Source organism: Miscanthus floridulus, chromosome 16, assembly GCF_019320115.1.
Source record: "Miscanthus floridulus cultivar M001 chromosome 16, ASM1932011v1, whole genome shotgun sequence".
NCBI classification, from domain to species: domain Eukaryota; kingdom Viridiplantae; phylum Streptophyta; class Magnoliopsida; order Poales; family Poaceae; genus Miscanthus; species Miscanthus floridulus.
In genome coordinates, this window is record NC_089595.1 from 67,384,322 (window position 1) to 67,402,320 (window position 17,999).

General features: G+C 45.5%; 1 protein-coding gene and 2 pseudogenes across 1 annotated transcript; all 3 read left to right on the forward strand.

Annotated features, from left to right (window-relative positions):
* Positions 1-5,915: 5,915 nt before the first annotated feature.
* Positions 5,916-7,136, forward strand: LOC136510773 (uncharacterized; annotated as a pseudogene).
* On the forward strand, positions 7,135-9,435 carry LOC136510774 (uncharacterized; annotated as a pseudogene).
* A 2,153-nt stretch (positions 9,436-11,588) lies between these two features.
* On the forward strand, positions 11,589-16,978 carry LOC136510775 (PHD finger protein ALFIN-LIKE 3-like). The gene is made up of 5 exons (XM_066505117.1): positions 11,589-11,958; positions 13,090-13,312; positions 16,396-16,468; positions 16,577-16,645; positions 16,733-16,978. Exons 1-5 carry the CDS (start codon positions 11,589-11,591, stop codon positions 16,976-16,978), a joined length of 981 nt encoding a protein of 326 aa, XP_066361214.1.
* Positions 16,979-17,999: the final 1,021 nt, after the last annotated feature.

A 17,999-nucleotide genomic window follows, 5' to 3' on the forward strand; every position in this document is an offset into this window, starting at 1 on the left:
CCCGATGGCTCTAGAATGTTGTTGACAAGGGCACCGACAATGAGGAAGATGACATGGCAGCATTGGAGGCCACCCTCGCTGCTATATCGATGGAGTATAGGGAGCCATTAAGGGCAAAGAGCTCGACTAAGGAGGCATGGGAGGCTATAGTAGCGATGTGCGTCGGTTATGACCACGCAAAGAAGGCGATGACCCAGCTTCTGAAGCAAGAGTGCGCCAACCTCAAGTTCAAGGATGGTGAAATAGTGGACTTCTCCCTCCACCTGCAGATGCTCATCAGCAAGCTAAAGAGCCATGGCATCACCATCAACGAAGAGGAGGTGGTCTCCAAGTACCTCCACTCCATGTTGGTAAAGTACATACAGATCACTCTCTCCATAGAGATGATATTGGACTTGTGCACCCTCACCATTGAGGATGTGATAGGCCGTCTGCGGGCAGTGGATGAGCGCTTGGAGCAGGCAATAGCAACGAAGCACAATGGCAAACTGCTGCTGACAGAGGAGGTGTGGGCTGCTCGAAGGAACTCCGAGAAGGTAGCCTCCTCTAGCTGCGGTGGTGATGGCAAGCGTCGCGGTAAGTCTTCTTTGGAGAAGAAGAAGCAGGTCGACCCTAACACTTGCCAGCATTGCAGGAAGATGGGCCATTAGGCATGGGAGTGCCCAAATTGCAAGCAGGAGAAGAAGGCTGAGGCTCATCTGGTGCAAGCTGATGATGATGATGAGGCCACTATCCTGATGGCAACGTTTGGTGATGGTTCAAGGGTGGCTATCCAAGGGCATGGCACCATCATCTTTAGGTGCTAGAATGGGAAGCACCGTGCACTAACGGATGTATATTACATCCCATAGCTGCGTTCTAGCATCATCAGCATTGATCAACTGGATGAGCGTGGTAGCGAGGTACTGATCAAGGACGGAGTCCTTAGGATCAAGGACCGGGAGCAGCGACTTCTTGCCAAGGTGAAGAGGTCCCTGAACTGGTTGTACCTACTCGACCTAAAGGTAGAGCAGCCGGTGTGTCTAGCGGCAAGGCACACCGAGGAACCATGGATGTGGCATGCCTAGTTCGGCCAAAGCCTGCTTGGTCGGCCAGAGAAGATGGTCCGAGGGCTACTCTACATCAAGCATGGAGGCAAGCTGTGTGATAGCAGCCTAGTCGGGAAGCAGAGGAGGCTACATTCCCAAAGGCGGCCAACTATCGTGCGAAGGATACTCTTGAGCTTGTCCATGGCGACCTCTGTGGGCCAATCACGCCAACTATAAATGGTGGTCGGTGGTACTTCCTCCTGCTCGTGGATGATTGCAGTCGCTACATGTGGCTGCAACTCCCGACAAGCAAGGACGAAGCGACGGTGACGATCAAGAAGTTCAAGATGCGCGCGGAGGCCGAGAGCAGCAAGAAGCTCCGCGTGCTAAGGACTGATCGCGGGGGCGAATTCACTTCAGTGGAGTTCACTATGTACTGTGTGGATTAGGGTGTGGTGCGACACCACACCACGCCGTACTCGCCACAATAGAATGGTGTGGTGGAGAGGCAGAACCAGACGGTGGTCAGCATGGCTCGATCCATGATGAAGGCCAAAGGCATGTCGGCAAAGTTCTGGGGTGAGGCGGTGACCACAGCAGTGTTCATCCTCAACTGCGCTCTGACCAAGGCCTTGACAGGCAAGACGTCGTTTGAAGCTTGGTATGGGTGCAAGCCGAGCGTGTCCTTCCTCTGGACATTCGGCTACATCGGCCACATCAGGAAGATGAAGTCGATCCTCACTAAGCTGGAGGATAGGAGCACACCGATGGTGTTCCTAGGCTACACAGAGGGTACCAAGGCGTACCGGCTCTACGACCCAAGCGGAGACAAGGTACTTGTCTCGTGCGACATCATGTTCAATGAGATGGTGGCTAGGGACTAGAGCAGTCTGAGCATGGGGGAAGCTGGCGGCTTCAACAACACCTTTGTCGTCGAGCACTTGGTCATCTACTATGGTGGAGACACTGGGAAAGAGGTGCTGAGCACTCCGAGAGGAGTGCCAAGCACTCTAGCGGTAGGGCCAAGCACTCTTGGGGCAGTGCTGAGCACTTCAGGAGGGATGCTGAGCACTCAGGGAAGAATACCGAGCACTACTGGAGGGATGCTGAGCATGCCAGGAGTGGCGTCGGGAGGTTCTGTAGTGGTCGCCACCACTCTAGGATGGGTGCCAAGCACTCCCATGGTGGAGCCAAGACATCTTGTAGTGGTGCCGACCACTCCAAGACTGAGGCTGAGCACTCATACAGTGGTGCCGAGCACTACAGGAGTAGTGACAAGCTATCTAAAAGTAGTGCTGAGCACTGCAACCAGGGTGTCGAGCACTCAGGGTGCCGAGCACTCAAGGTGCTGTGCTGAGCACTCCGGTGGAACATGGAACTCCATCAACGCTGATCGAGTTCGCCTCACCTCCCAGTGACATCACTGAGTTCGTGGATGCCTTCCACAAAGGTGAGGAGGTGCGGTTCCATAGGCTAGACAACATCATCGGAGGAGCAGGACCCTCAGCACTAGCTGGTTAGCTGCTCAATGATCAAGAGCTGCTACTTGTCAGTGTAGAGGAACCACCCATGTTCGCGCTGCCCGAGTGCGATGGAAACTTGCGATGGGTGATGCTGGAGGAGATGAAGGTGATCAAGGAAAACAAGACATGGCAGCTCATCGATCCACCTCCAGAATGATGTTCGATCAGCCTGAAGCGGGTGTACAAGGTCAAGCGGGACGAGCTTGGTGCCATTGTCAAGCACAAGGTGTGCCTCATCGCCCAAGGCTTTGTTCAGTGAGAGGGCATAGACTTTGAGGAGGTCTTTGAGCCAGTAGCGTGCATGGAGTCAGTCTATTTGCTACTAGCCTTGGTAGCAGCAAAGGACTAGTGCGTCCATCACTTGGACATTAAATCGGCCTTCCTTAACGGTGAGCTGGCGGAGATGGTCTTCATCAGGCAACCTCTAGGTTTCACCATCAAGGGAGAGGAGCACAGGGTGCTCCGACTGCTCAAGGTGCTCTATGGGCTACGACAGGCCCCACGAGCATGGAACGCCAAGCTTGATGCCACGCTGGGCGAGCTTGGGTTATAGCGGTGCACAACCGAGCACGCGCTCTACACGTGGCGACGGGGAAGGAGGAGCTCATTGTCAGCATGTATGTGGATGACTTAATCATCACCGGTGAGTGCACGGAGGACATCAACGGCTTCAAACGTGAGATGGAGGCTCATTTTTGAATGAGCGATCTCGGCGCACTCTCCTACTACCTCGGCATCAAGGTGAGACAGGGGAAGCAGGAACTTACGCTTAGTCAGAGCACATATGCCTCCAAACTGTTGGAGCGGAGCGGCATGGCTGAGTGTAAGCCATGTGTGACTCTGATGGAGGAGCGACTAAAACTGACGAAGCCAGTACCATGGCGAAGGTGGATGCAACACTCTACTGAAGCATCGTCGGCGGTCTACGCTACCTAGTCCACACGAGACCGAACATTGCATTTGCCGTAGGCTACGTCAATCGCTTCATGGAGGATCATAGAGAGGATCACTGGGCTGCGGTAAAGCAGCTACTACGCTATGTCAAAGGGACGGTGGATCAAGGGATCATTTTCCCAAGATCGACGAGAGTAGGCTGCAGCTCACTGTGTTCAGCAATGCAGACATGGCGGGGGACATCAATGGACGATGGAGCACCTCTAGCATACTCGTCTTCCTCTGGTCGGCCCGAATTTTATGGTTGTCGCTGAAACAGAAGGTGGTGGCGCTATCTACGTGTGTGGCAGAGTATGTAGCGGCGGCCAGAGCGGCGTGCCAAGTTGTGTGGCTATGCCAGCTGTTGGGTGAGCTGACCGGTGCGGAAGCTCACCCACCAGCACTGATGGTGGACAACCAGCCTGCCATCGCCCCCACGAAGAATCCGGTTCTGCACGACCAGAGCAAACACATCGACGTGAAGTTCCACTTCCTCAGGAACTGTGTCGATGGAGGGTAGATTGTCATCGAGTTCGTTGAAACTGGTCGGCAACTCGCGGACGTCCTCACCAAGCCGCTCAGACGTCTTCGACTCACGGAGCTGAAGAAGATGATTGGCATGGAGGGGGTATAAGGGATAGCAGTAGGATTAGAAAAAGAATTGTTAGAATAATCTACCGCTTTCCTTGTGTGAACACACAACAAGGAAAGATGGCACTGAAAAGACCGCCTGCTGTGGTACTGTAGCCGCTATCAAAGGTAGGCGTCAAATGGCTCACCTGCAGCACTATAGCCACATGCAGAGACATGCGTAGAAGTCAGTCCTACTGTGTTATCTAGTTACTGTTGCAGCATGTGCGTTGTACTAGGACAAGATGGATAGAGTTGTATAAGTAGACTGCCACGACAACTTAGTAAAGAAAGTTTAGATTTGTCATCTCTCATACAGGGCTTCGGCCAACGCTGATGTCTTGTACTGTGTGTGTATACTCTGTTCTTCCTCTTCTCACTACAAGAAACTTGTTAATCCGTGACGATTTCTTGCTGACGGATTTACAAACCGTCACTGACAGCCACTGACAGACGTAATCAGTGACGATATTCATTTTTTCATCATGGATGAGCCCACTGGATATTCCCAGCCCGTTAACTCATGACGGTTTTATCAGGATCGTCACAGTGTATGATTTTGAATTCGTCATACGCTAGTTAGCCCAAGACAGTTGGCCCACTATCAATATTTAGTGTAAAGAAAAGTAGAAAATGTGATTGCAAAAAGTATCAAACCCAAAAGACAATTTGTTAAATTATTTGAACAAAATAATTTTGTTACTTTGTTACATGTTTTTTTTGGCAAAATTAAAAATGTTCTCCATTTATTGTGGATGGGAACAAAAAACTTTACACCTATAACTATATATATGGGATTTGAACACAAGACTTGCAAAAAAATAGAAACATGTCTTACATTTGAGGTACTTACACTATGTGTCTAAATGTGCACTTAAGTATTTTTATTTATTTACCAGCCCAGCATCACAGTAGGCCTGGGTCATTCACTCGCCTGGGTCATTCCCGCACACAGCGTGGCAAAATGACAAAAAAAGGAATCTCCAGGAATTGAACCCTGATCCTAGGTGTTGAAAACAATATGCCTTACCATTGCGCTAGCTGCTCCAGTGTGATAGAACATAATACTATTAGCCTTTTGTTGGCGGGAGTGGCCCAACATTAGGTAAATAGGGAAAATAGAAAAAAAGAGTGGAGTCCGTGGGAATCGATCCCACAACCTGCGAGTTGACAACAATCCGCCTCACCACTGTGCTAGCAACTTGTGTGTGATCGAGTACAATTCTGTTTCTTTTTGTTGATGAATGTAGGAGTAAGTTTCCCCTTTCCTCAATTCCTTCGCGGACTCAGTTAGACACCAGCCGTGATTCAGAGACTCAGCCACCGCCGCTGGACTCAAACACTGCCGCCGACGGCGAGATTAGGCAAGAGCCGCGCCATTGCCCACCACCGCCGCGCCGTCCAGCACCGTCGCCTCCTCGTTTGCCGCGTCCTCCCGCATCACCGCTGCACACCAGCAACATCTCGCATCACCGCCGCCCTTCAAGGCTCCAACCCTATCTTGTAGCTCCGCAGCACCGCTGCCCTCCATTGCCGCACCAATGAGAGATGCCGAGTGCGGCCATGCATCCACCTGGTGACAAATCCAACTATTGAGTGGACTCCTATGGCCTCAAGCACGCCTGAAATCGTCAAACGCTAAGCAGCTGCCTCCTCTCCGAGGGGATCCCCATCTGCCTCACCTGAACTCCTACTGACAGCCAAGGTATATATCTCTTCTCTTTTTTTGTTGATTTTGTTGGATGTAGCATTTGAATTATAGTAGTTAGCTCATTGTGGTTTATCTGCGACGTTTGATTAGATGGATAGAAGTTGGGTGCATAGCAAACTATTTTCCCCTGAATACATTGACGATGTGAAAGAATTTATGAATTTCATTCAGGGGAAATTCAATGAGAATGTTGAAATTCTATGCCCCTGTAGTAGATGCCTTAATCAGAAGTACCGAAAACAGGATGTTGTGAGGAAGCATATATTGATGAATGGCATGGAAACTACTTATACTCGGTGGATTCATCACGGAGAGAGCTTAGATGTCAATGTTATTGAGCATCCTATTGATATGCATGAAGATGATGATGGTTCCACACATGGGGTCGGTGTGACAGAGGATGACAACTATGGTGATCATTTGGAAGGGATTTTAGGAGACCTACAGAATGCAGCGGCATAGGCAAGGCCGAATGTAGAAAATGAAGTTGGTGCTGAAGAACCTTGTGATAAAGAGTCATTTTTGAAAACTGTCATGAGAGAGGCAAAGCGCCAACTTTATCCTGGATGTTCCAAATTTTCAAGATTCTCTTTGGTGGTAAGGCTTCTACATATGAAGTCATTATATAGAATTAGCAATTCTGCTTTTACTGCACACATGAAGGTATTGGCTGATGCTTTCCTAGAACACAATACACTCCCAAAATCATATGATGAAGCAAAGGGTATTCTAAAGGAACTAGGTCTAGGGTATGAATCAATACATGTGTGCTACAATAATTGTGTGTTGTTCAGAAAGGAATATGACAAGCATGATAATTGCCTGGTTTGTGGTCTCTCGAGATGGAAAGATGCAGAAAGAAAGAAGATTCCACAAAAAATGTTGCGGCATTTTCCATTGGTACCTAGGCTAAAGAGGATGTTTTCGACCAAAGAAGCATCAGAAGCGGCACAATGGCACAAGTTAAAGCGGCAGCCCAATGAGAAGAATATGAGCCACCCAGCTGATGGTGAGGCATGGCAAGATTTTGACTTCGAATATCTAGATTTTGCAAAGGATCCAAGACACCTTAGACTTGGCCTAGCTACTGATGGGTTCAATCCTTTTTCAGAAAAGAACACAAAATATAGCATGTGGCCTGTGCTTGTTGTGCCATACAACCTAGCACCGTGGGAGTGCATGGAGGAATCAAACTTTATGATGGCTTTGCTTATTCCAGGTCCGAAATCACCCGGGAAGGACTTCGATGTATTTCTATAGCCTCTTGTAGAGGATTTACTTGAGCTTTGGACAGGTGTCGATACTTATGATGCTAGGGGGAGAGGAGAGAAGGGAACGGGGACATAATATGGGACTTGGTCTCCAAAGGTTAAACCGAGCGCGCCGTGGCAAGCTGCAAGTTGTCATAACTGAAGGGCATATAAGGCCGGTGGTTCCTCTTGTTGCTGCAAAGTTTGCAAGTGAATGCAACATCATAGTTAGGAACCATGTGCCTATACTCCCGCATTGGAAGCTGTACAAGAAAAAACCTGCACCAAGTTCAGAGGAGAAAGAACCAAAAGAGAAAGAACCAAACGAGAAAGAACCAAAAGAGAAAGAACCTACATCTGCGTATGTTGATTTATTCTTAGGAAAACTAAAGGTACATACATTCTTTGGCCCCTTCCACATTTAGTCTCAATATAAGAACCATTGTTTGTTGTTTTATGCCATAAGTTACTGAATTGATATTCTTTTCTGCACATGTTCTTCCATTCAATTAGGCCAAGTTTGACATAAACACAAAGGATAACATAGTTAAAAAGGGTTGTATTGAGATGATGCAATCTGCGGTCCGCCAACAAAGATACAGGCTGAAGGCAGAATATTTTGATCCTTTTCCACTACATTTGGTTACAAAAACTTCTCCTGTCAAATGCATGACTGATGAACAGTGGCTTAAACTTTTAGAATCATGGAAGAGTCCCAAAAAGATGGTATGTTTTCTCTGAAAAACCAAAATGATGCCTTGTACATGCTAATCTATCACCAACCTTACATGCATTTTTTGTCTTTGATGTAGGAGATGTGTCAAAAGAACAAAGACAACCAAGGGAAAGTTAAGTACCATCACACAACCGGATCTCGTGCCTACATGGTTCATGTTGAGAATTTGGTAAGTGAGCCATGTTAAACACCTTATAAATAAATGTATGCAACTGTTACTTAAGCATGCTGGGGGATAAAGCTCTCTATATGAAGCTCATCAATAATTTTCATATTGCTGAAATGTTTTCTCACTTTACATAAGGGAATTTGAGATGTATTGATTTATGTAAGAACACAACTACTTGTCATGCTGCTGCTCTAATGTAAGGATAAGTTTACAGAATATTGTGTTTTTAACATGCTGTGCTCTTGTGATGACAATATTAAGCATATTTTATCTTCCCAAGCCTTTAGAGCCTCACCAGATAATTGTAGCCTTGCTGTTTTCACATGTATCAGTTCTGAACATATTTGTAGATGTCCTCTTCATAAGGCTTTGTATGATGTAAACCAGGAGTGGTTCTCCCTTGTTGTAGCAACTTGCTGCTAATCAATAAAGGTTCCTTTGTCATAAAAAAAATATTAAGCTTCTGCTGCTATTAACCACCATATTAAGCTATTTGTAACATGCTGCTGCATATGCTATTGTAACAAGCTACTGCTGCTATTTTTTAGATTTGTCTTTGTATAATTTGGTACAAGCTACTGGTGCTATTGTAATAAGCTACTGCTGTTATTGTAACCGCAACTGTCTTTTTTTTAGTTGGACATGTTCTTCCAGATTTTTAGTTGAACAGTAACTATTCAGGTTAATCCTATTTATAGTTGAACATGTTCTTCTAGATTTTTAGTTAAATAGTAGCTGTCCAAAATTTTGTAACATCTTAATTCATGCCGGACCTAATGCATATATGTTGTTCTCAGGATGACAAATATAATGATGAAGAACCTAATGCATTTGATTTGTTCAAGGAGTGCCACTATAGCAAAAAAAAATGCTACACCCCTATTGTACAAGAGGCTATTGTAAGATAATTTTCAGACTTTGATCTTTGTATTTTTAATTCTCTCAACATCAACCATCTTTGCTACTTGTTTGCTAGACTCAGATGGAAAACAAGCTATCTACAACAACAGAAGGTGAAGAACTTAAGTCTGCGGCTCAAGTTGTTGCTGATGTGCTTGCTGAGAACACCACGAAGAATCAGTTCTTGCAGAATGTGGGGTACCAGAATGCCCGGTGTATTTCCAATGAGCAGAGCGCTGAACTGGAAGCGGAGAAAAAGATCAATGCTGAGCTTCGTGTACAAGTGGTTGATTTGTCAAATAAAGTGCAAGAATCTGAGCAGGCAAGGATTATTGACCGAGAGGAGATGAAGAGGAGTCAATCTGAGATGGAAGCAAAACTTAACCTTTTACTTAGTCAAATTCGACCAAGTTAAGACGTGCATGGTGCATATCTTTTGCCACTAACTTGATGCATTTTGCTGCTGCTAACTTGTGTCAAGTCAATTTCGACCAAGTTAAGCGATACATGGTGGTATATATTTTGTTGCTGCTGCTCGCATTTTGCTGTTGCTACTACATGCATCAAGCTGCTAGGCTTCTATGCATTCTGTGTTGTTGGCTTGTGCCATGGTAAACTATATGGCTGTATGCACTTCTGTATGTTAACTATTGTTGGATGAATACTTGTAATCTAATGTTGGTTGCAAATTTATGTGATATATTGTTGGATGGAAATATGAGTTATTTTATTTAATGTGTGGGCTGTGTATATTGTTACAACAGTAATTATTTGAGCTGTGTGTGGGCTGTGTATATGGGCTGAATGTTCAAAAATGGGCTGTGTATATGGGCTATATGTGCTGTAGTAGTGGACTGAAAAGTGGGCTAAAAATTAGTGATGAATTTGGGTTGCAATATGCTGAAACGGGCCTGTGAAAATGGCTGAAAAATTGATGCGAAAATGGCTAAAATTGGGCCAAACTTGGCCCATCTCTGATTCTGGCCTGTTAACAAATGAGCTGGTGTATCTTTGATTGGCAATTGATTCGTGACGGTTATTTTTTGTCACAGGAAATGGGTTTGGGCTGGACTAACTAGGCCTCGGGCTCTATCGTGACGGTTTAAAACCGTCACCGTTTATGTTAATCCGTGATGGTTTTCGACAAACCGTCACGCATGTTAATCCATGATGCTCAATCCATGATGATTTCTGAAACCATCACAGATGCTGTTTACTGACGGTTTTTCAGTGATCCGTGACGAAAATTTTCCATCATGGATTAACAGGATTCTTGTAGTGTCTTCAACCTCTAGCCATAGTGTGTGGGGACAGACAACGCTTGTTCGTGGTTGGCTTAGCTAGTGGGTACTCGGTAACACTAGCGGGTGCTCGACAAGACTGATGAGTGATTCATTCACCTGAGCCAGTGATCGTGTGTGCTAACACCTATCTCCAGACCGTGCTACCATCTCTGCCACTGTTGTGCTCCAGCTGGATCTCCGAGCGTGTGGCGTTGGCCCGTCCCTCGTCCATCAGGCCACAGGTGAGGGTGTTGCACTCTTAAGTTGAAGTGTTGAACCCTTCTTCCCGCGGGGGGCAGCGACATCTGAGCGCCTACCATCTTCCTCACATGCTGATCCCCTCATCTCTCCCCTTCTCTCCATATATCCCTCTCTCCTCTCATAACTGTGGCCCTCACTCTCTCTTCCTCTCTCTCAGATGTGCAGCCTCATGGTGGAGGCGTCCATGAAGCAGGAACAAGCAGTGGACACGTGGACGATGCGGCGGCCTGTAGGGACTAGACTGTGGCGCTAGGTGGTTAGGGGTGGGCCAAGGAAGGGATGAGCTAATTCATCAGGGACAACAACCACTGTGGTTCTTCTTCGAAGGAGGCGTCACAGGCGAGGGCTCCGTGGCGAGCGGAAGGGGCTGATTTTTTTTTTCACCTGCAGCCTCTAGACACCTGAATTGACCATCTCTACAAATCCTTATTGCAGTAGTGAGTGAAGAGACCTCGGTAGCCATGGCGGCTTGCTTCTTCCCTCCCGGTTATTTAAGCGCACACCTGCATGCCTACAACTAGTTTATTGTTTGTATTGGTTCTGGTTGTGAAGGGGTATTACTACTCCGGTTGTATTGTGACGGCAGCTTTGTTAATAGTGTTAGTTTTTTTCTCTTTCTTTTTTACTTACATTATTTGCTTGTGCGAATAATTTTTTACTTGCCGCCTAATAACTCTACTAAATTTACAGCCATAACTATACTCCAATGTTCGTATGTGGGAGCCTATTGTAATCCAGCTGCTACGGAAGGCAAATCCATGTGATCACAGCTCAAAGTTGGCGTCTACTACTCCTAGAAGAAACGGCAGCAGGTCACCAGTGACCACAGACGACCAGCCTTCCTCTACGGCCTACCAACCTTCCCAGCATCTTCGCGCCGCCCGCAGCCCTCCGAGGCCAGCCGGGTCCCACGCATGGAAAGCGTGAGTGCCTTGGCCACCCTGTCAGTCTATCACCACCGCCCCGCTCCTTTGCCTCTCTCCTCGTGAAGCGTGGCACAGCAGGTGGTCCCGACCGAGTTGCCCAAATCCTCCTAGAGATCCGTCACACTCTCCATTTCTCTCCGGCGGCGCGCGCGACACAGAAGGGAGGAAGGGAGCCAAACCTCGGAACCCCTCACACTCTCCGCCTCTCTCTCTCGCGCGCGCGCTCTCGCAGCCTTCCATGGACTCCGGCTCCAACACCTCCGACGACGAAATCTCCCCAGAGCAGTTCCGTGTCGTTCGCCGGAGGCCTTGTCGACCAGACACAGATCAGCAAGGTGCAGCCGATGCCGTGTACGTGCCCACCCCCACCAGGGCCGCGCTGTCGCCGCGACAAGGCACAGATCAGCAAGGTGCCCGTGCCGTGGACGTGCCCATGGCCATGGAGAGGAGGTCGCCGGGCCCTCCTCCTAGGTCTGAATCTGGTGCCCACTGGAGGCGCCAGCCGACCAGTTTCCGGGCTCTGGCTCTAAGGCCGCCCTACACAGTGGAGAGCATCTTCGACAACTATAGCAAACGCCGCGGAGCCCTCATCCGTGCCCTCACCAAAGGTAGTAAACGAGAATCAGCCTCCGACCTTTGTGCATGTCTTTCTCGATTATATTCTTCTAGCTAGCTCATCACTCTGCAATGTCGTGGATCTGGTTAGCAAGGTCGTCATACTATCCGATCCGTTTTATTTTGTTAGTTCTACCACTGCTTCGGTGCAGATGCACTGTTGCATCCAGGTACCGACAGTGCAACAAGTGCAATTTTTTTTTTCCGACTGAACCTTCATCCACCAGTTCTTTCAAGCTGACAATTTCCAAGTTAGAAGAGCTTGGATCTCTGAGAGACAAGTTATCTCCTTGACCTTGTATTCTTCATGCTGCTTAAACCCTGAAAAGATGCTACCATCAGGCCCTATTACTGGTGAGGTATGTCAGCCAGCAGTAACACTAAAGCCTTCGTTCATCGTCTTGCTTGCTGAATCCAAATGGCAGATCACCATCCATTTCTTTCACTCCCTTATTTTGAGCACACACAAGGCTTGCTATCCATGAGGATACCTCCTCAGAAGTTTCCAGGGATGCTGTCCTTGCCGGAACATCAATGCCACTATACAAACCTCATCTAGGTTTTCATGCATATTTTTGGCATATTCTGGTGGAGACAGTGCAAGTGCAATTGCCTTCGTGTGAGCAATGTACAGTAATAGTTTCAGAGCTTCTACGATACACGGTGTTACAGGCATTGCTCTCGATCATTCAGTTGTTCCAATTACAAGCTTGTTCTCTTTTTTTTTTCTTTTACATGCATGTCTACCAGAAATTTGCATGCCCAGGTTCTAAATTTCGACTTCATCTCAATAATTATGTGAATAACCTCATGGCCTCTATTTTACGCACTTACACTGACGAAGTACCAATGTTTTAATACTAGCGCGTTGTTGTTTTTCTGCTTTGTCAAGTAAATATAGTCGTTTCAAAAAATGTTTCAAAAATGCTTTAATACTCACTATCTAACGAGAGCCCGCTTGTGTATGGGTATGCAGACGAGGAGGCGTTCTTTCAAAAATGTGATCCCGGTGAGTGCTTGTGGGATATGATCAATATCAATTCTCTGGCCCCATGAAATGAGGTGATCAAGTGAACATGACGTTTTCTTTTTATTGTATTATTATTATATTATTATTATTGTAGGTATGCAGCCCCTACACTTGTATGGCGGCACGGATGGGAGCTGGGAGGTGAAACCACCTGAGGTGGAGCTGCCAGCACCGGAGCCTGAGCCAGCACCCGGCATCAACATAGTGAGGGACACGATGGAACGGCACAAGTGGCTGCAACAAGTTGCTGTGCACAGCGATGCATGGCTCATCAACATTTCTCACTTCACTGCTTCATATATGACAGCTACAGAAAGGTATTTTATTACTTCGCTCATTAATTAAACATATATATATCTATGTCTTAGACATTGTTATCTGATGCATTATGAGGAGGTGATAATCAATTCATTAGATGAAATCTCTAGACAGTTACAATTTTTAAAAACATCTATTGATTTTTATCTCATTGTCTAGTACTCCCTCTAGTCATAGACGTTTTGGTCTGTCTTTAAGTCAACCATTTCAAGCAACGCTTACATTTTTCTCTATATGTTAGGTTCAGGTATTTGAAATATCATATGAGTAGATTAATAAATTTCAAATGTAGTGTCACAAAAGTAATTTTTTTACTATGTTAAAAATATTTTGTGGAGTACAGGCACAATGCACATTATTCCAGGTAGAAATATGGTTCCAGCACATGCATCTGTCCCTTGCTCATATATAGTTTGCTCTTAATGAGGTGAATTTCATATATCCTGTTAAACAAAAGCAATGGCAGGGGATGGAGAGCTGTAGTGTGCATCTATCAGTTTCCTAAAGGAGGGGGTTATATGATGATAGTTTGTTATATGTTTTGCATGGCTCACCTGTTGTATATTGTCATCTGTCTGGGGGCCCTCTCTTGTAGTTTCTTTACTTTCTATGAAATGGCATGCAACTTTCTTGCATGTTTGAGAAAAAATGTTAAACAGAATCATACATAGCAGAAAATGGAACAATACTTGCTTTCTTACGCTATCTCTATAATGTTTAGCAGGACAGAAAACATTTTTCCACCTGTGGCATCATCATGACCCATTGTATTCAGTTCTTTTAGTGAAATATAGAATTTATGAATAATATAACCAGGAACATGTGTAGCAACTAAATTTTACTTTCATGTTAGCATTTAACTACTCTTAATTAGTACATGCTATCAACATCTACGCTGCAGCTCCTTCTGTCAGTGATAGGAGGGGTGTGTTGCCTGATGGTAATTTGTTTTATGTTCTCCATGGCGTCTCTGTTGTAGTGTGGTCATGGCCTTGGGACCCCTCTTGTAATTTCTTTATATTCTTCTTTAATGAGAAGGTATGGTGTTAAAAAAAATGATAAACAAAATCGATCATGTATGGGAAACTGAACACTTGCTTCAATTCCTTACTATATTTTAGTAATGTTTAAAATCGTATAGTCATGTATAGTTTATAGCAAGATAGAAAACATTTTTCCACATGTGTGGTATCATGGCTAATTATATACAGTTATTTTAAGTGGAACTTATGGATAAGTGTATAACCTGGAACATGTGTTGAAACTAGATTTTACTTTTCATGTTAGCATTTAACTATTCTTCGTACATGATATCAGTTTATCTTTTTCAACATCTGCATCGGAGCATGATATATTAATCCGTTTTGTTTCCACTGACACATTTAATAATAATATGTTAATTATAAAACAGGGTAGCTTAATTGTGTAGATAGTTGGCTTTGCTTATAGAACGATGTTGCATGTTCACCTGCTATACAAATGATACTAAGGACATAGTTCCATAGAATATGGATTATGTCTTAATATTAGACTATATGATTTCTTCATATTTGAAATAGATAATTGTTTTTTATAGCACTTCTTGTCAACCTGCTGACACTAATTATTAGCATATTTGTCTACAATGTTTATATACTGGATAAAACTGTAACCAATTATTGTATTGTTTCTTTCTAATTGATCACTTGGTTGTACACATGTGCGCTCATAGGGGTTAGTATATGTGTACATTTATGCTACGACAATAAATTATGTTTTGCAAGAAAAATATCATTCAGCTTAAATTCTTATGCTCATCATAGTTAGGAAAAACTATATTAGAAAAAACTTCCACTAGTAGAAAAACTCCAATCACTACCGGTTTCTAAAGCCTATTACTGCAATGGATTTGGATTCGGTAGTGTGTAATCGGCAATGATGGTGAGAGGCTATCATTGGCAGTGAAAGAACTGGCAGTGCCGACCTTTTAAAATATTCTAAAAATATCAACCAAATCTGTCCGCTGCTCTATGCAAAGGCCGCGCTTACGCTTGATCTGCTCACCACTACCACTACTTTGCATCAGCGGCACGCACGCCCAAGAAGAGGAGGAGGAAGAGAGAGAGAGGAGGAGGGGAGGAGGCCACCTCGTCAGTGCTCCCACGCCGAGGCCACCTACTCGTGAGGAGGATGCGAACGAAGGGGAGAAGGAGACCACTGGTGAGGATGTCACTACGATGAGTCAACGGCCCACGCACCCATGCCGGGCCCACCTCCCCACGAGGAAGAGGAGACCTCTAGGGATAATGTCGTCGTGCTCGTATCCCCGTGATAGGGTTACCGCCTGCGAGGAGGAGGAGGAGGCCACCGGGGCTGCCCACCCTCGATAAGGAGAACAGATGGAAGGTGGGAGAGAGAGAGAGAGAGAGAGAGAGAGAGAGAGAGAGAGAGAGAGAGAGAGAGAGAGAGGATATTCTTGGAAAAGGGTGAGGGAGAGAATGAGGGAGAGAGGGGAGAGAGAATCAGATAGTGCAGATTGTGGAGTGTGGTATGTGGACGTTAGTGGAAGTTAATGGGATTGAAAAGATATTTCAGGTCTAGGATCAAATGATCACTGTCAGTTGGTAATATAAACTGGCAGTGCCAACGCTTCACTGCAAGTTGTATTACCAACCGACGGTGATAGTTACCTATTATCGCCGGTTAATTTTTAAATCCGGCGGTGATTGACCTATTGCTTATGAAATGACAGTGATACCCCCAATCACTATCGGTTTAAAATTGTCCAACAGTGATAGGCTAATAGGGATTGTCTATTCTGTAGTAGTGTTGTTTGGTTCTTTTATTTGGATTATTGTTATGCTTAATTTTTCTAGCTTATTAGACTATCCTCAACATCACTACACATTTAGTTAGAAAACTAAGTGGTTCTTTTGGAATTTGATATTTACATGGATATAAGAAATTATTCTGCCAGATGTTCTTCAAGAACTTTGATCTTTCATTGTAATACTAAATGGTTGGCCATGCTTTTATTTCAAGTTTGTGTATGTGGAACTCTGGCCATTGCCAATTCACTAATAAAAATAATTTTGTATTGTAGGGGTCGGTTGTTCGCTATGATCATCGATCTGCCAACAGTCCAAGAAATATTACTGTACCATGTAGAAGAAAAGGTACATGTCTTGTATATTCATAGAAACTCTGGCCCTTTAGAGCTGTGCAAATTAAGTTGTTTAGGTTCAAATCTAACAAGGGCTGACTTAACTTTTTCTTGTAAAAAGAGATCTAGTGGCCCAGATGAAGCCAATGAGGTGGTGGAGGAACAAGAGGTATACCTTATAGAAGAGCAGGTATGGCTTGTGTTTGGAGCTATACACAATATAAGTTGTTTACATTCAAATTAAACACATATTGATTTTATTTTTTCTTATAAAAAGAGATCTAGTGGTCCTACTGAAGCCAATGAAGTGCTGGAGGAGGCGGAAGAGGATGCTACAAATGATGATAACAACTTTTGTGCTAGTTGTGATAGTCGCTACAAGGCAAACACATTTTGGATTAGCTGCGACGAGTGTGGAAAATGGTACCATGGAAAATGTGTAAATATAACATCTAGTGAAGCAGAGCATAAGGAACACTATGAGTGTCCTGATTGCTACTATGAGAGGGTCGGTTGGTCATGACTACTAGACCCTATGGTATCAAATTTGTCCAAGATATACTAGACAGACTGAGTTTGTATGAACTCCATTATCTCATGGTGGGATTTTTGTTTTCATTTGGCATCATTGGCTGTGTTTTCTAATTGTGTATGTTCTTGTACCTCTTTAGTAAAATTTGCTGCAGCACGATCACTGATGATAACTTCAGTATGCACAAGTTTAGTATGTGAGACACGACACCGCCACTGTAACCATTATTAGAGTTGGTCAAAATGAGTTAACAAAGGCAGGCAAGGTTCAACATTTGTGTTAATTATAGATTTCCAGAGGCGATACTGTATGGCTGCCTCTGTTAATCCAAAAAAAACAAATAAAATCCAGGAAGCTCGTCGATTGAGGCCCAACGAGCCCATCCATAGGGCCTGCCGCCGCCCAAATGTTCGTGCTACCACAACGCACCAGTGTCATGAGCCTTGATGAATCTGCCTCATTGTATTCCGATACGTCATGCCCCTGGCTAGATCCGCCCCCTAGTGCCCTTCCCATCACCGGTGATTGAACTGGTGTAGGAGGCCGCCCTAAGTTAGATCTAGGGGCTCCGCTGCCGTGTTCGACTTCAAGGCTTTGAGCTAGTTCCAACCATTACATATATATAGTAGAAAGCCGTTATTGCTATTCCGCTTTTCTCCCTCTTTCTCGAACTCTCTCCCAGCTACAATGAGAGAGGGCGAAAAGGGGGCGTTTCGTGCTCCCACCGGCGAGGTCGCTGTTCCCCTCCGCCTTCGGCGACCTTTGGGTCCTCAAATGTGTGGGGGAATGGTGGATCTTCGACCGGCGGTGTAGATTAGGTACCCGCTATAGGGGTAGGTCTCCCGACGGCGGTCGTGAGGTGGTGACGGCGTCGCCATGGTGGAATAAGGTACTCCTGGCCCTCTCCCACCTCGTCGTCACTTGCTCCGGTGCCGACGGCGGGCCTGTGAGGTCGGGGCTCTCTGGATCTGGAGACCGAGTTGGAGCTCCAAATCTCGTTGGCTCCTGTTCA

Excerpts from the sequence above, each read along its gene's own strand:
- LOC136510775 (XM_066505117.1), top strand. The coding sequence starts at position 11,589 with ATGGACTCCGGCTCCAACACCTCCGACGACGAAATCTCCCCAGAGCAG. Across the intron at positions 11,959-13,089 it reads CATCCGTGCCCTCACCAAAG|GTATGCAGCCCCTACACTTG; the intron begins GTAGTAAACGAG and ends TTATTATTGTAG. Across the intron at positions 16,469-16,576 it reads TGTACCATGTAGAAGAAAAG|AGATCTAGTGGCCCAGATGA; the intron begins GTACATGTCTTG and ends TCTTGTAAAAAG.